At 46.3% G+C, this 26,584-nt stretch overlaps 1 protein-coding gene across 6 annotated transcripts; it reads left to right on the forward strand.

Moving 5' to 3' along the window:
* Positions 1-25,918, forward strand: ARHGAP1 (Rho GTPase activating protein 1). Of its 6 annotated transcripts, none has more exons than XM_059473863.1 (16): positions 10-50; positions 768-900; positions 2,397-2,567; positions 5,002-5,196; positions 5,984-6,076; positions 11,276-11,305; positions 16,521-16,608; positions 16,851-16,982; positions 17,480-17,566; positions 18,175-18,273; positions 18,978-19,085; positions 20,291-20,367; positions 20,759-20,836; positions 21,382-21,510; positions 21,661-21,764; positions 22,168-25,918. In XM_059473863.1, the coding sequence occupies exons 4-16, from the start codon at positions 5,055-5,057 to the stop codon at positions 22,345-22,347; spliced, it is 1,347 nt and encodes a 448-aa protein (XP_059329846.1). In that variant the 5' UTR covers positions 10-50; positions 768-900; positions 2,397-2,567; positions 5,002-5,054; the 3' UTR covers positions 22,348-25,918. The 6 variants fall into 6 exon arrangements, with proteins under 6 accessions (XP_059329847.1, XP_059329846.1, XP_059329850.1 ...); XM_059473867.1 differs by having other exon boundaries at positions 5,011-5,196; XM_059473864.1 differs by lacking the exon at positions 2,397-2,567 and having other exon boundaries at positions 1-50.
* The last annotated feature ends 666 nt before the right edge of the window (positions 25,919-26,584 follow it).

Below are 26,584 nucleotides of genomic sequence, written 5' to 3' on the forward strand. Positions count from 1 at the left end.
GGCCGCGCTTCCGGCGGGCGGCCGTGACGGGCGGGCGGTGGCGGCGGCAGGTACCGGCACCGGCGGGGCGGCGTGGGGTGCCCGGGGAGCGCGGCCGGGCCCCGCCTGCAGCAGCGGGGCCCGGCGACCTGTCTTGGTGCTGCTGGGGCGGGGGAGCGGGCCGGCGGCTGGGGCTGAGGCTGGGGCTGAGGCTGAACGGGCCGGGGCTGGGCCCGGAGCCCCGAGCGCACCGCCCGGGTGTTGCCGGGCTCGCCCTGTGTGAGGGAGCGGCTCGGTTCGTCCGCGGTGCGCGCCTGGCGGGAAGAGCCGGGCCGGCCGCCCGCCGTGTCCTCGTCACCGCTGACCGGGGCAGGCGGCGCAGGTACCGCCGGAGCGGCGCCACCGGGGCTGCTGCTGGCTGCTCCCGACCTCGGCGGCTGCGGCGGGGCTGGCGCTGCGGCTGGCTGCCATTAATCCCTGTGCCCAGCAGCAGGGACTGGTACTTGTCCTGCCTTCAGGCAATTGCCGTGTACTAGGGGACCTTTGTTTTAACAGAGTAAATAGTAAGTCCGTGAGTCTCGTGAGCAACCTTGAGGTTCCCTCAGGGGTCTCCCAGGAGATGAGTCGAAGGGAACGGGAGAGAACAGATGTATTGTGGAGAGAGTGATGAGGAGGAGGGGGAGGAGGGCTGCAGCCCGCGCAGGGCTGTGTGTGCCTCGCTGCCTCTCTCACACGAGTCCGGGGTGGGTCCTGCACGGCACTGAGAGCAGCTTCTGTACTTTGTGCAGCAGCTCCGGAGAGGACACTTGGAGAGTTCAGCACTTTTGCCCTCAGACCCTGCAGAGAACAAAGGGGAAGTTGACTCCTCGCTAGAGTGGATTTCCAGCGGGCACGGAGGTGGCCTTCAATAAACGGATTGAGGTGACTGGGGAAGGAATGCTGCTCAATTAAAAAGTTGTTGGAATAATGAAGGACCAAAGGCTTCCCTGAGCAATAGTGTGTCTGTCCTGAGTTTACTGGTCATGGTGAGCCAGGACAAGGTCTGGCTCTTGACCTCTACGTTCTTTCAGGGTAGTGCCAGGGTAGTGATGCTCTCGGTGGTATCATCAGTCTTGATGTGAGGGAAGACAAGGGGTGGGCTCTGTGAGTGAGTCTCGGTTCTGGACCTCATTCATGCACGTGAGTACCCTGAAGGTCTGCTGCTGAGTAACTGCTCCCTTTTCTTTGGACATGCTTATTTTTGACACTGTAGCAAAGTGCAGGGCCTTGATTGATGTGTATAGAAAAAGAGACATCTGTGCAAATAGGCTGAAACTGGGAGTTGTGGATGGCAACAGAGTCATAAAAATAATCCTGGAACCAGGACTATGTTGCATCTGACCATTGCTTGTTCATCTTGCATGGAAGAAGAGGTCACTTGGCTTCTGTAATTCTGTATTGTATGTAGAGTTCCAGGGTGTGGTAATACATGCATGGACATATTTTGAAGTGTAATTCACTTCTGAACTAATAGTACATCTCAAAGAAAAACAGGAAAAGGAAACTACCAAGCAGGTGTAGCTTAGAAATAAGTGATAGAAAAATAGTGAAATGAAATTGCAGAAAAAAATAGTTTTCATGAACAGCAGCCACCACGATTTCCTGGGTATAATGTGAATGGTCTTCCTTGGGTAAATTCTGGATGTTATATAAGGAATTTTCAGTTCAGAATTTCTGTGAATATTGTATGGTTTGAGTTCTCTCCTTTAGTGGAGTGTGCTGTTCTCCATCACATGTCTCTCTTATCTAGGAAAGTTAACTTTTATTACACAGCAAGTGTTCAGGTGTAGTGCAGTTGCAGAAAACATACTTAAATACTTGGAAAAAAAGGTAACAGTTGGGTCTTTAGAGCTTGGCAGTAAGTAAATGCTTCTGCTGCCATGTGTGATTCTTAAGGTTTTAAATCTTTGGCTACAACTTTTGCTTTTCAAAATCTAGGTATGTAATTTTTCTTATTATTTGCTATATGTAGTGTACCACTTACATCTTGTCATGACATTTATGTAAAACAGATGCAGTTTTTAAACGGAGTTAAATCTGTTGAAATGCTCTTTTATTGTTAAAAAAACATGAAATGATTTAACAAACACTTTACTCATTTTAACAGCTATATCACTATGATACATATGGACTTTCTGTTTAAAGACAGATCCTTAGGGATCATTTTTGAGTACACAGGAGTCTCATGCAGCTTCACTATTGGAAAGTGAAATGTATATCCTTATATGAAGATCCTCAGTTTGTGTTTTACATGATAACTCCAGTTCTCTCCTTCTCAGAGCCTAGTTCCCAAGCATTTAGAAGATTTCATGTCCTAAACTGCTGTATGGTTATCTGATGTGAGATCCTGTGCTTTTGCCTTTTGCATGTTGGGAAAGGGCTGGAGAAAAATCTTCAAAATCTCCTGGGGCTCTCTGGGTACTACAGTATGGTTCACAAGAAGGACCTGAAATCTAAGAGGTCTTCTGCTCTGGATCCTGCTTCCATTAACACCATGGAGCAGTAACCTACGGCCAAGGAATGGAGCTGGCTGTGAAAACTTCATGAAGGTATCTAGAGAGCCTTGTCTGTTTTTCCAAGGGGTGAGGCCAGAGCACTATCCACTGGGCTCTTTTTGTGGTGTGGATCCTACTAAAAAACAACTTCCTTCTTCCACATGGTGCCACACTAAGATAAATTTTATGCCTCAGGGGAAATCCCCCAGTGCTGTCTAATAACCTGCTCTTCTGTCTCTGGACAAGTGCTGCAAGTTGACTGTGACGCTGAGTGGTGAGTGTAGGGACAAGTGTAGGGACACTTGGTGACTTGCTGGCCCTATGGCAGTGCCATCACTGCTCTCTGGGAGGATTTGGTCTCCAGGTGTTTCAGGACTTGTCTTTGGGGAAGTGGTTCCTCCCAGGCATCCCCAAGAATCTCCCATGAAAGGCATCTCAGTGGATGGCAGCAATGAAATGTGGGTCCTCTGTCCCCACTAGGGCTGGGAAGTCCCTGAGAGCTGTGAATGCTGAGAGGCTGTCCTGGGGAGCCATGGATGCTTCCTCAGCATAGAGCACTGGCTCTTGGGGCTGCTGAGCTCCTGTGGGAAATGCTTTAAGCTCGCTGAGTCATAGGAGTCAGTGCCTGCTGTTACCATAGAAATCGGATCAGCTGCTAGGGGTGGGGAGTCCTGGTCCCTGGCTCCACTGCTGCGTGGTTCCAGCATGAGCTCAAAGTGCTGGGGAACCTGATTTTTTGCTCCTTGTCCCGTTGATATCAGAGGAGGTCAGGCAGCTCTAGCAGCCCTGACCAGAGGGCAGGAAAATAATTTTGCTTGGATCTTTGCATGGCTGCAGTGGTGGGACCCTGTGTGTCTGATATGTTGTTTTGAAGACCTGCTGTCTGTATATGTCATGTCTTTTGTATTTAGGGAAGCATTGCATTTGATTAGCAATAGCTTTCAGTCCTTTGGGAGCCCTGGAGAGGTGAAAACTGATTGTAAACTGGTGAGTAGCAGATAAAGGAGGATAGGAAGTAAATTATAAGCTTGGAATGGTCCAAAGGGAGAGGAAAACCACTGAATATCCAATTTCCTGTGCTCTCAAAATGCATTCTCAAGCTTGGTGGCAAGTATAGATCTGAGCATGGATGTGACACCTTCCAGAGCTCAATCTCTCACAGGTTTTGTCCTCTGTGCTCAGTCTGAGTAACTGTTTCATTGTTTCCTCTGCATAAATATACACATTCAAGCTCCAGGGATGGAAGATGCAAAACATCGTCCCCCTCTCCATTCTGCTAAAGGAAATAGCTTTACTGTGAATATACTTTTCACACTAAGGTGTTGTGCCTCCTCAGATCATCTTTGAACCCTTTGCTCTCCTTATAAAGCAAAGTAAGCGCAAGCATTGCTGTGAAACAGTGCTGCAGAGACTCTTGCTGATGCAAGGTGTCACTTGATTTTTCTACACTTCCTCTTGGCTTGCTGCCTGCTGACCACTGAATTACTGTCCACGTGGTCAGTGTGAGCAGTCCAGATCTACATGGTTGTCCTTTTTAATGTTTCCTTGCTTACTTCCAGGAGACTGAATTCAGAGGATAACAGCAGCTTCTTAAGGATTGTCCTTAAGAGTTGGTACTCTTAGGGGACGTCCTGTATGCTGTGCTAGCTCAATCCCAGCTTTAATGTATCTTCTACTTCAGATGAGAGTGAGAAACATTTGCAAACAACAGCAAACGCACTGAGCTGTCTGTTTCTCGGACCCTCTTAATTCTTTGGTCTGCTTATTGCATGCTTGGTGAAAAATACTCATTCAGGCAGTATGGCTTTAAATGAAAGAAGTGATTCCTTGCTTCTAGCTATTATGTAGGAGAAAGGATTTACTGGGTGATGCTGAAAGGAGATGAGGATTCTATGTGTATTGTTCTCCCTGTTTTACTAGCTCCGCCTAAAAAATTCCTGTTATAAGGAGCTGTTCACTTCTCTGTTCAGATCGCAGCACACTGAAGCACGCACTTCAGTGTTGTTGAGAGCTCTGGTTCTCCATTATGGGGAGAAGGAGGGGGGTGATTCTTGGGAAAGCTTCCAGTACCGGGCCAACTGTGGAAACAGCCGGGCTTTGTGCCAGCCCTTCGGAGGGAGGGGGAGCTCAGAGCCATACAGGGAGTGTATCAGGCAGGGGCTGGTGCAGCCTGTCGCCTTCTGCAGAGTCCTGGTGCTGCTTCTGTTTCAGGAGAGAAAAACTGTTCTGCCTAGAGCTGTGGTCAAGCAGAGATTCCTTGAGAGGGTTGGTACAGCTCTTGATGGCTTTTGATAGCAATTGGCATGAAAGAATCTGATATGTTGTGCCTCTGGCGAGGAGGAGGAGGAGGAGTTCCTGCTTGTATTAAGGGGGAGGGGACACAATCTCTGGATAAGTAAGAATGAGGGAGTATTGGGGGGAAATCGGTGAGAAGAGGAAGTGTCTCTGTGGGGAGGTAGATTTGTGATCTCTGTGTCTCACCTAACAGTCTCTGCAGTCCGTGTTTAGACACAGCGAAATAAACTGCGGTGTTTGGGGACCATGGCTGCAGACCCGCTCACGGATCTTCAGGATGACCTGAACTTGGATGATACCAACCAGTCCCTCAGCCAGCTCAAACTGGCCCCCTCCATAGATGATAAGAACTGGCCATCAGATGAAATCCCTGCTTTTCCCAAATCAGGTAAGTTTCCTGCTTGTTTGGGATCTGGGTTTTGGCCAAAAAGCAGTTGTTTGTCTTGCAGCATTGTGGTCTTATCTACATAAACAGAGAGCCCCAGCTCCATTTAAAAGCTTTATAGATGCATTAAACTTGCACCACACCCAAGTGAATCAGCCTCAGTATTGAACAGCACTAAAAAGTGCAGAGCCAGCTGCTGTAAATATGCTCTTCTCAGTCCTGTGCCTGGCTGCATTTTGGTGCTGACAGAATAGATGTGCTGTAAATCTTTGAGTATGCTCCATTATGGTCTCTTGCAGGAAAGTTTGGCCTTCTGGACTGGAATGGTCTCAAACTTCCATCTGGGAGGTGGGGCTGGAGGTCTGAGTTGTTGCTCTGAAATCCTGTGCTGTGAACTATGAACAGAGAGGTCAGGAAAATTAGCTCAAGGATAAATAGTATGACCATCCATCAAGGGACTATGTTAAGATCCTCCTTTCCCTAAAAAGCCATGACCGTGTCCTTGGGTTTTGTCTTTGTGAATATTTGTGACATATTTGAACATTCGTTTGAGGGAGTGTACATTCTGAGGGACACATATGGATCTCATAGGACTGAGAGGACTCTTCTGAAGTCATTGCTCAGAATTCCATGTCCACTCAGAATTTCAAAAGTGGGTTTTCAAGGTGTATAGTTGCATACATTAGTCCCATGTAGAAGTGCCATTTTTTCTTATACTTCAGTCTTTCTGTACTCTCCAATGTGCTCCAGATCCCTTCTTCTGAGTGCTTGTTTCTTGTACTTTGTTCAGATGACTCCAAAGGCTCCCCTGAGCCTGTCACTCACCTGCAGTGGGATCATCCCTACTATGATATTGCCAGGCACCACATTGTGGAAGTAGCAGGTAGGAACCTTCCTGTTTTCTCCTTTGATGTCTTTGCAGCTGGGCTGAGGAAGGACTTTTCTAATAGGGCTCTGGGGACATCTGTTGTTTGCCAAGACCAAGTGGCAATGACAAGTGGCACAGAAAGAAGACCAACCTTCTTGAATGTTTGTGATATGTGTAATTTTCCATTGACTTCAGCTAAACTTGGGTTGCTTCTTGGCTCTTGCTGACTTGATTATATTATTGTCAGGACTCAGTTGATTTTGCTGAATTGTTTTAGATATGGCTCTTTACTACATCCTAAACACAAAAGTGGTTTTTGCTTGATAATGCCACAGAAGTTATGTAGTTAGGCAATACAGCTATAAGGTCCTCAGCTGACTGAGTAATCCACAGTAGGTGGAATCACTTGTATCTGAATGGCCAGAGCTTGCATCCTGTTCAGAAATAACATGTACAGAAATCTGAAGTAGGGGGAATAGGCCTGTGTTCCACTGCAAGGAAAGACCTGATCATTCAGGGTCACAAGCATTTGGATTTTCCTTGTGTTTTCTTGTCCATATTATTTTATTTATGCTAACCCTTGGTGATATACTGCTGGGACCTCTATGAGAAAGAGTTTTGGAGGATTCTTTAGGTGGCTGTGGTGAGCCTGAGTGAAGGGTAAGGCCAGTTTGTCTTGTATTCCTTGTTTTTTTTTAAAAAGAAGCACTTCTACAACTTGTTGTGACTTGATTCATACTTCCTGCTTGACTATAGCCACCTCCTACCCCTCCTGCTGCCACCTCCTACCCCTCCTACTGCCATCTCTCTGTAACTTGGTCCCTGCCCCACATGTGAATTGTCAAGGAAGCAGAGGCACAAGCTGGAGTCCTCCTGATTCAGGGTTGTTCTGCAGCAGAGTTTGACCACAACGAAAAGAGTCTCTGGCACTTACTTTGGTAAGAGTTGTCTTGATATCATTCTTTTCTAGGCAGTTTTCTCAAATGAGCTTTCTTTTTCCTGATCTCTCATGTTCCATCTTTTGTGGAACGAAATTATAATGGCAGACTCAAAACCTTGTTGTTTATTGTTTTCCTGCTCAGTTTGACAAGCCAGGTGTTTGACATTTGGGCTGTTATGCCTTATAGGTTTGCCAGAAGTGTTTTCATTTGCAAATGTTTTGCTAAGCTTCTTTTCCATGGGGCTGGAGTTTCAGGACTGCCAGTTATAGAGGTCTGCACCCTGGTCTCTGCTGCTGGAACTGGAAAGGGACAGATGTGTGGGCTCCACCATTTCAGTAGTAATAGCCAGAATATTTGGAATGTGAATGGCACAGGTATTTGAGGACTGTGGGAAAGGGTGAGTTAAACGATAACAGTTGTTGCTTTAGGCTAAGTTTCAGACAAAGTGCTTAGCAGAGTTTAGATCAGAGACATTGATATGACTGGAATGTCAGCCCAAACCAAGGATATACTTTGTCTGCTGCCTCCTGGGATAAACACCACTCTTTCTGAGGTATTTCTGTTCCAAGGTAACATGACTTTTTCTTTGACAAGCTCTCTGAATGGAGTATGGCTCCAGTGGAGGTGTGTGTCAGTGGCTGTTGGAACGGAGCCATTTGGCCATTTGACACAGTCTAGGGTAGCAAATGAAGAATTAGCCAGCTTCCTGAAAAGCTTCCGGGGTGGGATGATGGCTGACTGGGAGCTGTGCCTGCATTCTGAACTCTTCCCCGTTGTGGTTTAAATTTGTATTCCTAGTGAGCTCCGTGTCCCTGCAGTGTCTCTGTATAGTGCAGAAACAGCTCAGAGAAGCTTCTGTTCTTGCCTCTTGCGGGCCAGTTTTCACGGGTAGCTGATGTGTCTGGAAGCACGTGATGGATCCACACATGGCATGTGCTGTGATGCCTTTCTTGGCACTGGAAGAACTTAGAGCACAGCTCCAGATAGAGGATTTGCTGCCATGTACCATGTAGGTTTGAGACTTGCTGGTTTCTCATCTCCTGAAAGGAGAATTTAGGAAGTGGATCAAAGGGATCTGACTTGTAATCTTGGTTCTGGGGAAGCTGATAATTTTTTTTTGGTCAGTAATTGAGAATTTTAACTGTTCAGAGTATCGGACAGGGTAGTCTTCTCTGGATTGTTGTTGGAGGCAATCAATCTGGGACAGTCTGGAAAAATCCCATTAGAGGTAGCCAGGAGAATAAAAATCTCACTGGAGGATTAATATGAAACTGTTCAGATGTGTCTCTGCTGACAAATTGTGTTTGTCAGCAGCTCCAGGTGCAATGAACACTGGCTATGCTGAGCCTGAACCAAAATTATCCTAGATCTCTTGTAAATATTAGCAAATGGCAGCAGATCAAGGATAGTTTTGTCCACTCTGTTGATTCATTAGCTTTCTGTCCCATGTCCTGCCCTGTTCTGCAGTTCAGAGCAGAAAGTTTGTGGCTAACTCTGTTCCTGCCTGCCCTGAAATATGTTCTGTGATGATGGTGCTATTTTGAGACAAAAGCAGAAGGCTGGTTCCCATCCTCAGGCTGAACTTCATGATCCCAGTGTTATCCTGTGTGGTCAGAAAGTAATTGCATCTTGCTAGATGTGTGCATTGAGTTAATAACTTAATAAAAGCCCAGTTTTGATGTTAAAAAGTTAGCACACTCATTTTCTAGCTGGCCTTAATTCAGTCCAAGGCGTGCTTCATTTGAAATGTCTGGTTATCTGACCTAAGAGGAGAAAGTACTGAAAAACTTTATGCAGAATTTGTTCAGAAAATAAGTTTTTGGGGTTTGTTTCTCACTTAAAAATAGTGCAGTGGTTTCATGGAGACTCTCCTTTGTGCCTTATTGCTCCTGTCTCTTCTGGGGACTAGGATCTTGTGGGAAGAGGCTGTCCATGGGAAAGGAGCAGGCATGTCACTGCTGTCCCATGTGGTGGTGTGTTGCACAAAGATGACAGCAAAAGGCATCCGGGCCACAGTCCTGAGGGAGTTCTCAGAACTGGATATTGTTAGGAATCACAATATTTTGGTTTAAGGAAACATTCTTTTCGTTCTGGGACTTGATGCTTTTCTGAAGGAAGATGTTGGTGTTGTGCTGTTCCTTTCAGATCTGCCTTAAAGTGTGTGTTTATGGAGTGTTTTACACAGGCTCTGGAGAGGTCTCTGTGTGGTTTCGTTCTTCTTCATTCTGAGTGCCTCTTTTTGTGAGCGCTGTAGCAGTGAAATTCCTCTTTACATGTGGCCTGAAGCTGAAAGAGAGGAGGCTTGATTTCATTGCACAGTCCACTTGTTTTTTTCCCTTGCTCATGTCACATAGAATTTGGAGGAAACACAAGCTCCTGGTTGAGAGCTGTTAAGGAACTATCCCAAGTTTCTGTTATGTTGAGAGTTTCTGTGTTCTCCTGCCAGTTCTTACATGGTGCTGCTTCCATCCTCTTGGGGGTTGAGGCAGATGTGACATAGTCTTGGCCTTGAATTTTAGCAGAAGCTGAATTACAAAACTGAGGCAGGTAGTTAATAATAGTCTAAAGCAGGTTTCTGGAAATGGCAGTTCATACTGGAAACCTATGGCTGTGTGGGAAGAGCAGAGCTCTTGTCAGCTCTGGCAAGGTGTTCCATCCTCATTCTGCTGCCAAGTCTGAAATACTGGTCTCTTCTTTGTGGTCAATATGCAAAACTATGGCTATGAGGTTCATCAGCATTCCCATTTTACACAATAATTGCCTTGCTTTCTTTTGGGATAAGAAAACAGAGGCCTAACATATATTGGCATATGAATTCCTCACTGCCGTGGAGGGTAGAAGATAGTGTATCATGGATCAGGAAAGTGGCTGTCACTATATACTCCAGCTATGTAATCCCTGCCCAGTGATTTCAAAACTTTGTTGAAGCTCAAAGCATGTTTCTGCTAGTTTGTGTGGGAAATCTGCTGCCTCACACCATTAATTGTCAATCTGTGGGGCTGCCTTCGCAGAAAAGCTGTGATGCCAATACGTGTGAGACCTGTAACTGAAGTGGGAAAACAAGGTGGAGAGCTGTGAGTGTACCTTCTTTTGTGTTACTGGATTGAAGCTGCAATTCCAGCAGTAAATCTATTTTCATTGGTGAATCTGGTTCCAGACCTACCCAACAAACATGACTGCAGGTGCCAAAGCTGTAACTGGTGCTGATGATTTGCTGTAGGTGTTGGTGATTGACATGGAGAGGTAACATCAATCTTGGAGCACCAGTAGCTGTTGTTTCTCTAAGCAGGCAAAGGTAGAAGTGGCAGACAAAACTTGTGTTGAAGATGTTTTGCAGGGTGTCTTTGGTGGCTAATGGACTCAGCAAAGGGTAACAAGGGTACCTTTCAGGCATGGTACATTGTTACTGGCTCCATCAGCACAGACTGCCTGCATTTCTGCTGCTTTTGGATGTAGTTTCCAGCTTTTAACTGTTTTGTTTGTTCATTTCTTTAAGAATATTTTGTATGATAAAAAATATTAATTGCCTCTATAGAATTGAGTCTATAGACTCAAAGCAAGCCCAGCTTGTGCACCATATTTTGATATGCAAGGTCAAGGGAAGGAAGAGTATCTAAGGAGTTTTAAGTTTATAAGGGAATGGAGAATTTCTTCCTAGAGCTCTGCTCTGCAAAGGCTTCTGTCTTGATAGGCCCATGTGAGTCTGCTGAGTATATAGCTGTGAGAGTGATGGAAAGGGGCTAGGTGTGATAATAAATGCCTTCATAAACTATAGGAACCTTTTTAAAATTCTAATTGGCTGTTCAGTTTTTTTACTCAGAATCTACTAATCATGAAAAAAAGTTATGGGTGTGGGATGTGTTATTCATATGGTATGATGCCATTCTCTGTACACTTCTGAAGTTGTTCAGAGGACTTCAGAATTAATTGCAATTAACCCTTTTAAAAGTGGTTTACAGCAGTTACCATTTTGTTGGCAGAGGAAGTCTAACAGTAAGGGCAAGAAATTTGATTATACAGAGTTAGTTGCAAATTCAAAAAGAAGATTTGGGAATCAAGGCTTGCTGTTATTGCCTCTAATTGTTAGATAAGGCTGCTTTTTGCAGAGGAGCATGGGGGGAAGATGAAATGGAAGGAGGTTGAATCCTGCAAGACAGCAGCTAAATGCGTCCCGGTGGCAATCTGGCTAGGCTCTCAGACTTTAACCTCATGATTACTTCCTGGGAAAGGATGCAAAGCTTGGCTTGCTATAACTTTTTTTCTGTTCCTCCAGACCAGGGTGCACTTGATGGGGCCCAACCAGGTAGGTAGATTTTTTGTGGCGCTAACATTTGGTTCTGTAGATCATGGTATTCCTTTAGCATGACCATGGCCTGTAGCTGGACTGTCTCAGGGGAGCCCAAACTTTGCTCAGCCTTAGGCTGCACTGGCAATTTTTCAGGAATCCAAAGACTGCGCAAAATTGTTGTCTGAGGGCTGCACCTCTGCCTCAGACACAGCAGAATCATCTGAGCCAAATTTGGTGTGTGGGCTTTACTTTGGGCACTTCGGGGCTCATGGGTCTCAATGTAAATCCTGTTCCTGTCCTGTCATGGTGGTGGCCTGCTTGGACCAGTTCAGTTTGAACTCCAGTTCATCCTGTTATCGTATGTGGTTTGGAAGTTCATTCTAGGATTGCTTCCTATTCTTTCACATGATCTACTGCTGCGCTCACGTGCTAAGCAGCTGGCACTTAAACTGGATTCTCCATCTGAAAGCAACTGTTATCTATTTCTTCTCCATTTGGCTGCAGAGATGTTGTGTTCTGGTAACTTGTGTGCCCAAAGCTGGGCTTGAGTTCCCTGGGCTTGCTGAGCATTTGTTAATACTCTCCGGACTTCAGTCCTAAGTCTCAGTAATTTGGCTGCTGGGGCTTTCATGCTTCTCAATGTACATGAAAACTTCTATTGGTGTGAAATTCTTACTGCTAAGACCTTCACACAATCCATAGAAATGCTAATTCTCATTTCCTCGTTATGTGGAGTCTTCTTCCCCTTTTTCTGTGCTCTCAGACATCCTCCCATACTGCATTCTTTAATATGACCCTCTAGTATATTTTTGTATCAGTTACAGCTAAATTCACTTCATAAGGCTTTCTGATTCTGGCAGCGTTTGGATATTGGGAATATCAAGGTGGATGAAATAATGTATTAAAATGCTTCTGCTTTGAACTCCCTACCTTCTTTTCCTTCAGGGCTAAATCCACTTGGGAATTCAATAGGCAACTAAAATGTACTATGCTTAAACATTTCCCAGCTGTGCCACAAGCTTAGTGCAGCTAATTGAAATGAAATTACATTTGACAGGTTTTTACTCACAGTGGCTCTGATTAAACATGCTAAGCTTTGTGAAACTTGTGTAGTAATATTCCAGTGTTCTGTAGTGGTGCTCTTTCCTTGGCCCTCAAGTCTGTTAACTTTGCTGTTTTAGCAGTAGCACTAGCTTTTGGTGGCAAGTTTTATCCATCTGCATTGTCCAAGTATCAAAGTATTAGGATATTCCCATATGAATCTTTCAACAAGAGAGGCACCTAACTGAGGTGACCTGGTGAAGGTAGGAATGAGCAGTCTCTAGACTGCAGCTAGGCTGCCTCAAATCATGACATAAATGCTACAGGATGTATTTCAGGATATGAAATGAATATATTTCTATTTACCTAGAAATAATAAATAACAGGATTTGCATGCCAAGGATGTATTTTCCATGTGCAGATTTGTGTATTTTTTGGCTGTGCAGATTCATTAATTGCCCTATCTTGGGACATTATTGCTGTCTTGATGTGAATTTCTGCTGTGATACATTTGTATTGCTGCAGGTTTTAATCTGAAACATTTGCCTCAGTATTTTAATTTCAGCCCTTTTAGAAGTTTAGCCTTGCACTCATGGCTTGGACACACAGCAGTGATTTTCCTTGCCCCTGTCTTAGAAGTGCCCTGGAAATGCTGCTTTTTGAATGAGAAGAAAAATGCAGTTCAGGCCTTAAAAGTGCCATAAAAATATTCAGGAGCTTATGTCAATCAGTGCTACAACTGCATGTCTCTTTAGATGAGCAGCTGTCTTGTCTGGCTTTAGATATTGGCTACTGTCTTGCTCTTTGTTGTTAAAAGCAAAATAATCTGAATCACATCCTTCAGGGAGGTAGTTTAATTCCAGTGTACTTGAAAATATTTTTTAAGTTGGGGTGTTCTTTGAGTACTGATGGTATATAATTTGTTATTCGTTTGTTGTTCGCTATTGAGCATTCCTCATCTGGGAGAGGTAGGAGGCAGGCTGAGAAGCCAAGTGTTTACTTCATGATCTGTAGTTGTGTTCAGTGGAAACTTCAGCTATTTGCAATTGCAAACAAGGGGTGAAAACCTAGATACATAAGATTAATGCTGCCAACAGGAACGCAAATAGTACAAAGGATGGAGCATCTGTGAAAGATCAAACCTGATAAGAATCTGTTCTGTAGGAGGCAGAGGGGCCACCTGAAGGTAGTTTCCTCCAACAAGAAAGTATGGAATGGGCTTTATGTTCTTGTTTATAAATTGGAGCAACTGATTGTTCAGCTTTGATGCTGAATTTTTGATTTTGTCATGTCTGGAGCAAGGAGACTGATCAGATATATGTCAGGTGGAAACAAGATTGGCAGTTGATCATTTTGAAAATCTCTGTGTTGACAGGCTGAGTTCATTGTGATGAAACTGGAGCAAAACCCAGAACTCAGAAAAGGGCATGCTGGTTCCTTTCTAGGTCTCATGCATAAATTCATTCTGATTTGGAAGGCAAAACAGGCCACTCCTTTTTCAGTCATTCAGGGCACTGTAGATTATCTTTTGATGTACTTGGCCTTGGAAATTGTCCAGGAGAAACATGCCATCTCCCCTTTGGAAGAGTCATGGATTGTCTGTTTATTCTTTACCAGCGATCCCAGACTATGTAAGGAACAAGACTGTAGACTTTGCATAGGCCTTGCTGTAGGCTTTTATGTAATTTCAGGGAAAGCTATTTAAGGTATGTTGTTCTGGAATTGTGGCTTGTCAGGTCTGATAATCAGTGCCCAGAAGCCTGAGCTGAGCGTATGGCCACCCACAGCATGGCACAAACATGGTACTGCACTGCACACCACAGAGGTCTGTGTGTGTGATTAAACTTGAAGTCTGCATCTGGCCCTCAGACCATCCACTCTGGTGTGAAATGCAGCCTCAGTTAACTGAAGATATCATCTGTTCTGAATTTAGCATAGAGCTACGTATGATCTGCAAAGATCTGTTGTCTTTCTGATCGTTCTCTTTCATGAGTATAAAACTCAACCGATTCTCAAGTGCTGCATCCTCTTGGTGCTTTATACAGGCCTTTGTCCTTCAGATAGAGACATATGAGTTGCTCAAGACCAATGGGAAGGATCACAATATGCCATGTTTCTTGCCCAGGACTTTGTAACCTGCACTTAGTCTTTTAGACAACTAATTTACATTAGACCTGTCCCTAAAGCTCACAGTGAGCTACCAAGAAACTCTGGAGTAGGCACAGAGTGGGCTGCCATGGGATATGCAGTGTAATGTTGGTCTTGTGCCCTGGCTGTGGCTGTACCTGGTTGTTCCAGACGAGCCTTGCATCACTCTCCTAGTCCTGCATTCCGGGTTGTGCGCCCTCCCCCTGCCCGTATCTCCGCATGTGTGTGTCAGTGTGATGGCCTGTGCCGCCCCTCTGCTGGCCCGTTCCTAGTGCTGCCTCAGTGTCCTTAGCTTTGGTGCAACTTCTGCCTTGTGTGCATCACTAAGTTCTGTGTTGTCTGGTGACTTGAAAATGGGACTTGCAAGGTGAAAATAAAAATGAGCAAAGTAGCAAGAGAATCTGTTCTGGCAAGATGGGGGCAAAAAGGGGCCAGGGGCATCTTAATGTCATTGCTGGTGTGTATGAATTCTATGGCTGCCATTTGCAGCACCAAGTGGTCCTCTGGTACTAACAGGCAGCATTCCCAGAAATATCAGTTTTGCTGTTCCGAGACCCCAGCTGCTGCGTGGCAAGTGTAGCCAAGTGACAGTTGAGCGCCAGAGCCTGTGCAAAGCTGAGAAAATGGCTGCATGAATATTGTAAATCAATGCTGGGAAAAGGATATATTTCAAGAGGAATGATGTATTGCAGGTCAGTCCTGCATAAGTAGTGATCCTTGCTGCTTTTCTGTGCTGTGGTCTGTGTGAGATGCTTTACCATATGGGAGTAAGGAGGGTATTGTTGACTATAGCCTCAACAGCCCCATTCACTGTTGCACTCTCTGCTTGACAAGAAAACACAGGTTTCAGAGCAGGGTGAGTAGCTAAAAAGGTAGGAAGACTTTTACCCTTAATACTAAAGGAACCATTTCATCTCCAATGCTGCAAAAAAGAAGTCATCTTTGTGGAAATGGATTGGGTGTTGTGTCTGGGAGAGAATCAGACTTTTCCTCAAACTCTGTATGTCAGCAGGATTTGTGACCTGGTTCTCACTTATGCAAATCTCTCTATTCCCCAGCATGTCTGCTATGCTTGGCCATGCGTGTCTGCTTGGGCTTTGTTCATGGGGCTGAGATCTCTGCTGGCAAAAGTCCACTGATGGTTGAAGACTTGCTTTGGGGAAAACTTGGCTTGTTGTCTCTGAAGCCTCAAGTGGTGCCTGGGAGTGTCCTCCATGACATGACGGTGCTTTATGGGTTATTCGGCTCCAGTGTGATGGGGACTGTTTTCTGCATGGCTTTTACAAAGAATGCTTTGTCGTGCTGCACTTTGCAGCTCCTTCTGTCTCAGGCTGGAAAAATCTCTCTGTGGATGGAAAATCTAGGAAGCGGTGAAGAGCTTATTCTACAATCCTTCTGGAGAATCCAGCAGCCCTACTTGGCCCATCTGTAGAAGAGACTTTATTTGGAAAGATGAGAAATTATCTGGAACTCATCCAGAAGAGTTTTTATCTGGAACTGCTCTTTTTCTAGGAATTTCTTGGTTTCCAGGGTATGAAATGGCCTGTGTTCTGTGTGCAGAACTAAACTCCAGGTGAAGCAAAAAACAGATGCACCAGACTATTAGAAGTTAGTCTGGGACTATGTGCAGGATGGAAGGAGTTGTTTTGCCAGTGAAGGGCAGTTTTCCCTGTACCCCCCTGGACATGTGTGTATCAGGAGCAATGCCCAGGCACAGCTTTGCAGGATTAATGCTCTGAGCACTCTGCTCTGTACTTGCCTCCATCCCTATGTGCCCAGAGGCATTCTGGTTTCCAGTCCTTCATCTCCTTTCAGGGCTGGAGCAGGGAATCTGTTCTTGATTCTCATTGTTGACTTGCCAGGCCCTTGGCATTCAGGTTTCTGCTTCCACACTAGGCCCATGATAACTGCTTAAAACCAGATTTAGCTTTGCTGGCAGCTGTGCCTTGTTATGGTGGTTTCTCATTCTTTCTTTACCCCTTGCTGCCAATACCACAATGAAGTCCTTACCTCCCTGTAATCTCTTGCATTTTATCTGCAGGTGATGACAAATATGGAAGAAAAGTCATTTTGTTCAGTGCTTGCCGGATGCCACCAAGTCATCAACTAGATCACATGAAACTGCTGGGGTAAGTAGAATCTTAGTAGGCTGATGTTAATTTCTTAAATCTGACCTAATTCTCAGCTACTGGATTCCTGGGAACAGATCCATCTGCAGTAGCTTCTTTAGCTGGACATGTCATCCCAAGTGCTTACCTCCATTGCTGGAGTTGCAAATCCTCTGTTATGGCACACAAAAATAGTCCCAAGGGGAGGAATAGGCTCTCTGTTAGCAGAGCACAAATTGAGTTCATCAGTTCTTTCTTCTCAGGTACCTGAAATTCACACTGGACCAGTATGTGGAGAGTGACTACACTCTGGTGTACCTGCACCATGGCCTGACCAGTGAGAACAAGCCATCCCTGAGCTGGTTGCGGGATGCCTACAGGGAATTTGATCGCAAGTGAGTAAAGCTGCAGCAAGCAAGGAAGTCCTGTGCTGTTCTCTAGCCTAACATAGAGAATCTTCCCCACCCCTCCTGTGTAGCTTGGTGATCATAATTTACTGTCACTTATTCCTCTGCTTGAGGAGGTGGATTGTTGTTTAACACAGACTGAAACATAGGTTAAACAGCTCCTTCTGTAGTTACGTGCTTTAGGCCAACAGGCAAGCAGCAAACCCAGGACCTGGTGCAAGTGTGTCAGCCCCACAGTATAATTGTAGTTTCTGAGGAGGCTACTCACTGATTTTAGATGAAAATTGGAATACAGGGTAGCATGCCCTTAGGCTGCTGAGTGGCCTGACACAGATACAGAGCATGGGAGAGCAGAGGCCATGGGTGCTGGGGTGTGGTGAGGCTCAGTGCAAAAGGCATGAAGCAACCAGAGTGCCCTAATCTTGTGGAAAGGTTGGTTCCTCTGCTTAAAGTGCAGCTTGTCATTACTGGGCTTCTCTTGACAGATACAAGAAGAACATCAAAGCCTTGTATATCGTGCACCCAACCATGTTCATCAAGACCCTGCTGATACTCTTCAAGCCTCTGATCAGGTACGAAGGAAATACTGTTGGAGGCTCACCTGCATGTTCACATTGCAGGGGAACAATGGGGCCTTCTCAGAGGGGCACAAGCTGAGCCCAGGCTGCCAAGCCTATCCTGGAGTCTCTCACCTTTTTCTGTCTCCTCCCACTTCTGAGCTCAGAAATACTCACACACCAGAAATACCTACAGAGTAGGTATTTAGGAACCTACAGAGTTTGCAGCTCTGTGCTACTCCTTTTCTCTCCAGCCAGGTAGAAGTAAAAAGTTGCAGGCTCTGTAACTCAAATATTTAATTTATTGTGATACTGAAATAATAACTCCATGAAATAATTGGGAGTAAAATCTTCTCAAGCCTACTGCTGAACAAAGAAAGGAGAAATCCACCATTTGAGGGAGCTTGCTAGGGCTTCTAATGTACCTTGGAAAGTCTTTGCATCTCCTGTTAAAATAGATGGAGTGGGAGGGCGATGTGGGTGACATCTCTGCTGCTCAGCCATACCTACCCTTTGCCCCACTGATGTTTCTTGCAGCCCTCTGCACTCCTTTTCTGTAAGAATTCAGTTCTGTTACTGGATTTCCCAATTCCTCACATATCTACCTTTCTCTTGTTTTTCAGCTTTAAATTTGGACGAAAGATTTTTTATGTGAATTACCTTAGTGAGCTGGAGGAGTATGTGAAGCTGGAACAGTTGGGGATCCCAAGCCAAGTGCTAAAGTGAGAATACTGTCTGTCTCCCCCCCTGCTTAGGGTTCTGTGAGAGGGGACCTTTTGGGCAAGGGAAGGAAGAGATTGTTCAACTCAGGTTTTGCAGGGTGTGCTGACAAGTTGCCTTCAAGACTGGTTTCTCTCTATAGTCCTTCCTGTGTGTCCTTGGCCCCAGTCCTCAGTTCTGTCTTTGAGTTAAAAATCCTCCTGCAATGAGACACCAATCCTGCATCTCCCACTCACCCTCTGGGGACTTCTTGCAAGATGCTGACCTTGACACTGACCTGGAGCTCGTGGTGTGCATCTGCTGTTGTCTGGTCACCTGCTTAGCTCATTCTGCACTGCTCAGCTTGTCTTTGGGGCTTCCCAAAGTTCCCATAATCTCAGCCCTACCAGATTGCTTCCCTGTCCCACATCCACATATACATCTGTCTCATCACAATGCTGTCCTGGCCTCCTGCCCATGCTGTTACTCAGCTACTCCACCTTTTGATTACAGATAGATACTCCTTTTCTCCCTGCTTTTTTTTTTTTTTTTTTTTTTTTTTTGGCAAGGAGATGTTTGTTCTTGTGCTCCAAAGCTGCCTGTGGTGGTTTGCATAGGTGTAATTGACCGTACCAGCCTGGTGTTGCTACCAGTGGGTGTGCAGTGCTGGGTTCATGCACTTTCTGGGAGGTGGAGTGCCTTTTTACTAGTCTGTGTTTTGCTGCAGGTATGATGAATACCTGAGATCCCTGCAGAAACCTTTGCAAGTGCCCCAGAAGCCAACACCCCCACGCCCACCGCTGCCAAACCAGCAGTTTGGAGTCTCCCTACAGCAGTGAGTATTTCTGGACTGTGTTGCTTTTGCCCTGACTTGCTTGGTGTGAAGTCACTGTGTTTGTTACTGAACAACAGCAGAAAATGGCTGCGAAATTTCTTGCAGTTCAGACTTCCTACAAAACTTCAATCATTTTCCTGAGGAACTTTGTGCTCATGTCCAGATCCTGACTAAGTAATTTCAGTTCCACCCTCTTGATCCCTGGGTTAGATTATTTTTCCAACTTAGGGTCACTAAGGGAGGAGCAAAATAAGAGCCATGGGGACGGCTTTACGGCACTGGAAACTTTCTCTTGAGCAAAAGATGTCTGTAGGAGGCTGACAGGGTTCTCTTTAGGACTATGCTGCTTTGAGCAGCACTGCAGATTTGTTTCCTAGTTGGTTTTGAAATCATAAATTCTATTTTAAAAGCACCTCTATTCAGCCTTGTAGTGAACCCCACTCCCCATTCCTGCACAGTGACAAAGGCAAACAGACACTGGCAAGGGCTGGTGATACCGAGTAATTGTTGAAGGTATTTTTAACTGAGCGTGGTTTTGCCTCTCTGGGGAATGAGGAGGAGCCAGTACTGTGTAGCTAGACACATCCTCTGAGGCAGTCTGGGAACACATTCCCCAGCTTCAGTGCAACATTTCCAGATGGTGTTTGCTGTGGTGCCGTGCTGCCTGAGCTTGTTAGCAGCCTGGGAGGGGTCAAAAGCTCCCAGCTATCGAGTGGTCTGGGCAGTCAAATGTGAGGGTGGCAGGGAGCACCTTGGTGTCATGAGGCTTTGCCTGAGGGCCATTTTGTTGATAAATCTTCTGTCACAGGAATGTGGTGGCCAAATTTATTTTTTCTCATGTGTCAGCCTATTTCTGCCCTTGCTCCTATGGGGAAGGAAAAAGGAAGTGTAACCCTTTTCACCTGATTCATAACTAGCATCCTTGCCTTCTGGGAAACCCTTTGCCCTGGCATATACAGAGATTTTTAAAGAGGATGGAAAAATGTTCCTGTGGTCTAGTAATGAACTCATAGTTGCTCCAGTGAATGATGTAACATGATGGGTGAAGAGGATAGAAGGCTGGAATAATGGCTGAGCCAGGGATGGGGATAGCAAGATCATATGTAGTACGGCTTGTGTGGGTAAATTCAAGAGTTGGAGGCTGCATGTAAGGCAGGACCAGTCCTGTGTACCAGTTGTGTGTAACCTGTTGTTTCTTGGTGCAGTCTCAGAGAGAAGAGCCCTGACCAGTCTCCTGTTCCTCTGGTGGTCAGAGACACCATTGCTCACTTGCGGGAGCATGGTAAGTGTTTGGGGAAGCTGCAGTCCCAGATCAGTGACCTCTGTTCTGTCCAAGCTCCCATCAAGACTGTGTTAAGATAAAGAAGAACAGCAGTTTAGAGTAGGGTGTAAAGCCTGAACTAGGTGAGTTAGCCTTTAAGTGAGATTGTGGAGGGTTTAGGAGACCCCCTTCTTTCAGGATTCCACGTTCCTACTTGTGTAAAAGTATCCAAATGCCCCTTGTATCCTTTGTCAGATAGTGGAAGCAGAAAAAATTGTTGCACTCTAAAAAAGGGACTTGTTGATATCTGTCTGAATGCCCCACAGCATGGATTTATAATTGCAAAGGCCAGCATTTTCAGAGACTCTCACATGGCTGATTGTTTTCTTCTCCATCTGCTGTCACTTCACAGCTCTTAATACAGAGGGGATTTTCCGGAGATCAGCAAATACACAGGTTGTCAGAGAGGTCCAGCAAAAATACAATATGGGTAAGTGCCCAAACACATCAGAGCCCCTCTCATTCCCTAATTACTACTGTGCAACTGCAGCTGTGTAGGAACTAGTCCATCTTGGATCCTCTCCTTTGATAGGTCTGCAGGTGAGGGCTCATCTTGGGGTATGACCTGAATTGCAAGGGAGAAGTGTTTGGTACTTCTGCTGTGTGGAAAGCATATTCCTTCCCACTTGTATTCCCTTAACTATTCTCTTTTTTTCCTGAAAGTTTCCCTGTTTCTTGGGGTGAGATACACCATCTTATTCTGGTTATACTGAAGGGACTTAAGATGACCAGGATGGAACTTAGTCATGTTTGATTTGATGACTTCTAAAGATGTAATGCTGGATTCAGCACTGGTTTGTATATGATTTTGGGACATATTTTCCCACTTTGCTAGAAGATGTGGTACTTTGGGATTCTGTGTTTTTTAAAATACCTCTTCCTTAGTTTTGGGCTCTGACCATCATGTCCTGCCCTTTGTCTGGAGGAGGTGCTGCTTTGCCCAGTGAGCACTGAGTCTCTGCTCTACTTTCTCAGGTGTGCCTGTAGATTTCCAGGAGTATGAAGATGTCCACCTCCCTGCTGTGATTCTCAAGACCTTCTTGAGGGAGCTACCTGAGCCCCTCCTTACTTTTGGCCTCTACAGCCACGTTGTCAGCTTCCAGAGTGAGTTGTAACAAGTGCTACTCCCTGAAAGTTTCACTGGCTAAGGGCAAAGATGTCTTTGTGGAGACATGCATGGGATAACTTGTGACTGCCAGCAGGGCCTTCATCAGGACGGGTGCTGAGAATTGTCCTGTCTCTCTTGATTTTTAGGTGTGGAGGAGATGAAACGTGTGGATGTTGTTCGCAAAACGCTCCAGGATTTGCCAGAAGAAAACTACCAAGTGCTCCGTTTGCTGACAGCCTTTCTGGTGCAGGTGGGCACCAGCCTAAGCATTTACTTGTCACAACGCTGAGAGGCACAGGCAGCCTAAAGGTGCAGGCACACAGCCTGTGTGGTCTATACCAGGGAGACTGGAAGCTCCCCAGGCTGGAGATAGAACTACAAAGTAGCTGAGTAGAAGAGGGGTCTCAGATTTTCTTTGCAGTACTTCCTGCTGCCAAGAAAGCCACTGTAAGGCCATTCAAGCAAGAGGGCAGATCATGAGTGGTGATTTGGACTTGTAGAGATATTATCTGCCAGTGCTCTTGATCCTGTTGTTATGATATAGCTTGGTCAGCTTTTCTCCCCTTATTTTCTCTGTCTCTGGCTTTGGGGAGGGTAGGCAGCTGCTGTGCTATTCTGTAGGATTCACAGTCATCTCTTTCCTTCCCACATAGGTCTCTGCTCACAGCGACAGAAACAAGATGACAAACACCAACCTGGCAGTTGTGTTTGGCCCAAATCTGCTCTGGGCCAAAGATGTGGCCATCACTCTAAAAGCCATCAATCCCATTAATACCTTTACCAAATTCCTGTTGGACCACCAGAAGGAGCTGTTTGAGGCTGCAGAGGCCTGAACCCAGGCCAGCCCACACCTGCACACTGTGCCCACCTTCCCTTCTTTGTCTTGGAGCTGTGACTAAGCTGTCTCCAGTACAAAGACCATTGATCTTCTGGGTGATGAGCAGAGTGAGGGCTGTGGAGATGATGGTGAAAGTGTGCAAGTAAGTGAGCAGGAGACCTGCAGCTCTGGATGGGCAGGGGAGCTGGTCTCCCAGCTGCTGAGACTGGAGTCCTAACCCACCTGCGCAGCTTCTCCGGGGCTCATCACCACTCTTCTGCCCTATCAGATGACCTGCCTTCCTTTCCTCCTTCCCTTATGTGCAGTTTTTCTGCCCTCCTGGTCCCTTCTTCAGCACAGATCTTTTTGTTCAAGCTCCCAATAGCCCCAGCTCACCCCTCCTTGCCTCTGCTGGGCTGTTTGGGCTAGGGCAGGGTTGCTGGGTTTTGTGATGGAGACATTCTTACTGTGAGTGCCATTTCTCAGCACTGAGCATGCATTCTGCCTTTCCCCAGGGGCACCTAAAGCAGGGAAGGGAGCAGCAGCCCGTGTGCTTCAGGTAGCAGCGTGTCCTGCACTTGCAACCACCATCCCTAGACCCCCTGCTTTTGGCAGGCAGGTGAAGGACAGGCTCATGGCAATGTGCTGTTGTTGTCTGTCAGACTCCAAAACAATGAAGCTGAGTTTAGCCCAAGCCTAGTCCCTCTGGTGTCACCCACTCCAGGTACTATTCAGTGTTTGCTGGACTGTAGTGGGTGACTTGCCTCCTGTAGTTATCCAGCTCAGGTGTGTTTGTCCTTCCAGCAGCACTTCCAGCCTGACTGGGAAGGGTCATGCCAAGCTTGGCTGTGCATGCAGGCTAGCTGTGACCCTTTGACCACTGGTGAGTCTGAATGTCAGGAGCAAGTGCCCTGGTGGCACTGAGCTGCTGAACACCATGAAGATTCCCATCTGTCCTGGCAGCAGTAGGCCTCTTCTGGCACATGTATCTGTGCTAACTGGCACAGACTGCCTTGACTAGTTTTTACTTTTTGAGCATAACTTTTCCCCAGCACAGTGTAACAGAGAGCATGGCCTTGAGGGAAGGTCTGGGGACTGGGGCTGTCCTTCACCATGGAGTGCAGCAGGCCTGGATTACAAATTTCTGACCAGGTGCTGAGCACTCGTGCCAAAGCTGTGAGGGAGCAGCTATTCCATGCCAAGGGCTTTTGCTGTGTCTTCTCCTGGGTTCATACCTTCCACCCTGCCATCTGGTCAGGTGCATGCTGTATGCCCTGGGCACAGCTGGAAAGGTCATGTTCTCTGCAAGGCAGGCTCAGAGTGGGGTGGTCCTGGCACCTCCCTGGAGCAGCTGCGGTACTGTCACAGCATCTCTTTTGGGTTTGGGTTGCCTCATTCCCATTACCTGAGCTAAAAGAGATCCTTCTCCTCAGCCTGGGTCTTTCAGAGTTAAAGGAGGGAGCTTCTAGCCTTACTTCACTGGTGTGATTTATCTTTGTATCGTGTGCCTGGGCCAGACCTCCTTGCTGCATCTGGCCTCAGGGACAAATCTTTTGGACCAAGCAGAACTGTTTTTTTAAAGCTACTGGATTCTAAAGAGAATTTGCTTTTTCATAATATTTTAGCCTGCCTTTAAACACTGACCAGGGGTCAGTGCCCCTGGCATAGTCAAAGTAAATGGCATCTGCTGCAGGAATTAAGGAGATTGCTCTTTTTGCTAAACTCTGGAATGGGGATGGGTGCAAACATAGGCAGCTCTGCAAGGCAGTGCAGGTCCAGCCAGCTGCCTTGGAGGAGGCACACCAACATGTGGGTGGGAGCAGTGAACAAGTAAGTAAACATTACTAAGGCTGGAGCAAGAGAGGTTCAAAGACAGGACTGGATCTGATCCTTTCTAGATACCGGGAGACTTTGCCCTGTGGAGGTTACCAGGCTGCTGACTTCTTCAAGCCTCCCTCTTCCAAGAGTAGGAGCATTCCCTGTTTGGCCAGGATATGAATTGCTTCATCCTGAACAATTCACAGCAGTAACTAAGTAAATGTTTTGGAGGGAGAGCTAATCTGCTCCTAATTCATTTGTGATCTCTTCTAGAGTGAGTTAGCAGGGCAGATGTGCTGTGCAGGAGTAATCTGGGGTGGACTAGTGTGGAGAGAGGTGTACTTCCCCCAGTGTTTAAGGGGCAAGGCCGTGGAGGCTGAGGTAGCCTAGTGCAGCTCCTTTTTTCCTGCAGGCATCCTGTCCTGTGCAGCCTTTGGTAGGGGGAGAAGGGGACTTGGTGCTCTGACTGTATCTGCAGCTGACACTGGCTTCACCTTCATCTCTGTGGAGGAAAGGCAAGCCCACTGAACTTCTGGGACAAACACCCAAGCTCGGCAGCCTGGAATGCAAGTGCCTGTGTGCATGAGGCCTGGCCCTGTGCACTCTCTAGGGAAGTGGCATGTTCTGGCCTTGCAGAGCAGCAAGGACTGTTCCCTGCCCAGTAGCTAGAGGAGCAGTGCTGGAGTAGCTCCTGTCCGGGGGTAAAGTGGGGAATACTGCAAGTGTCTGAGTTATGGCTGGACTTTGGCGGTTTATTTTAGGGTGTTTTTTGGGATTTGGGTTGGTTTTTTTTTTAGTGAATTCTTGAAATGACATTTCCTTTTTAGCAAAATAGAGGCTAGTTCATCCCCTGCTGGCAGGGATAAAAGCCTGTTCCAGTTCAGTGCTTGCAGAGAGTGTTCAGGGAACTACTACTGCTCATGGTAGGAAAGTGCTTGCAAATCCTGGAAGGGACCCACTGTAAATATCCCCTTTCCTCTGCTGCTCCTTGTGCTGGAGCTGCTGAGAGCCCTGGAGCAGGCATAGTAACCAGGGTTGCTTTTGCAGTCTTTTCTCCTGAATGCCTTGTATTGAAATATTCCTCCAGTGATCTGAGCGAAGAACTGGCCCGGGCCTGCCTGCAGCCTGTGTCAGGTGGGTGGTGACCAGAGCCTGCTCCTGCCAAGGCCATGAGGTTAAATTCCCTTCTCACATGGGCAGGGTGCTGGCTAGGCAGGGCTTCTCTGCCTTGTATAGGTCAGGGTGGTATACAATTAAGGTGCTGGTCTGTGTCGGTTTTCTCCTGCTATAGAGCTGCCCAAGGGTCTCTTTCCTGGCTTACCTTTCAGGTTAGCTATTAGCCATTTATTCCTGTGGGGGTACTTGTTCTGCATCAACCTCCTGCTTTTTAGCATCTAGAACATTCCCCTCTGCTAAACCTCCTGCTGTCTTAATGGCCTCTGATCACTCCCTGGCCCAAGCTGTGAACTGACACCAGAGCTTCTGGGCAGTGCAGGGGGTTGGGGGCCATCCAGATGCCTTGTGTGCTAACATGAGAGAGCTGAGGGCCAGTTTGGTCCCAGTTTCCTTTTTTTATGCACAGGGGCTCCTGTGCAAAAACTTCTGCTTTGCTTTTGTTGCTGGTGTTCCCTGCCTTCTTTGTTAATGTTCATCAGGTGCACGCCTGGATTTTCACAGTTCACACTGTTTATTTTCTTTTAATCTGCACCAATCTTGTATTTCACAGTTTGCACTTTTTGTATTTCAATAAAAATCAAAATGTAATCTCAGATCCAGACATGTTCGTCAAGTGGCAGCAGCAGTGACACATCTACAAGAAACAAGTAAGGCTGTCTATGCTGCCAACCACAATCATGCTGCAAGGAAGGAAAGAAAGTATGAAATGCCCCCTGTGTGAGTAACTCTGAAGAAATATTAGGCTGCAGGAGCCTTGGACTGGAAACAGATTTAAAACAAAAATGAAGTAGTGTAGATTTGGTTCTTCTGAAGAGGGATGTTATTCCACATTACCATCTTCCTGTCATGATGAGCAGTCTGCCTAGGATTTCCAAGGGTGCCAAGCAGGAGCCACTTTAGGAATTGCTGGCTAAGTTTATCCTGGGGCAAGTGATACACTCAGCAGAAGCCTGCACCTTCTCATTTTGATGGATGTGGATTGCTAACTTGATGAGCAATAGTCTCATTAGGACCATGCACTCCTCTTGATCCATATTCAGTTCACCACTTTTTCCTAAGGACTGCAGTTTGCCTGTTAGTAAGCTTTTGGCTAGGATGCAAGAATTAGGAGTAGAACGGAGAGGGCTGGGGCTAAAGCCATCAGCGTCAGGCAGTAGCCTGACTGCTGGGATGTCAGCGATGGTGTGTCAGGGTGATGTGTTGATGCTGATGTCAACACTTGCATGTCTAAAATGTGTGCTGCTTGTCTGTTTTTACTG

This window comes from Ammospiza nelsoni, chromosome 6 (genome assembly GCF_027579445.1).
Source record: "Ammospiza nelsoni isolate bAmmNel1 chromosome 6, bAmmNel1.pri, whole genome shotgun sequence".
Lineage (NCBI taxonomy): Eukaryota > Metazoa > Chordata > Aves > Passeriformes > Passerellidae > Ammospiza > Ammospiza nelsoni.

Excerpts from the sequence above, each read along its gene's own strand:
- ARHGAP1 (XM_059473864.1), top strand. The coding sequence starts at position 5,055 with ATGGCTGCAGACCCGCTCACGGATCTTCAGGATGACCTGAACTTGGAT. Across the intron at positions 11,306-16,520 it reads ACTTGATGGGGCCCAACCAG|GTGATGACAAATATGGAAGA; the intron begins GTAGGTAGATTT and ends TTTTATCTGCAG. Across the intron at positions 20,837-21,381 it reads CCAGCAAAAATACAATATGG|GTGTGCCTGTAGATTTCCAG; the intron begins GTAAGTGCCCAA and ends CTACTTTCTCAG.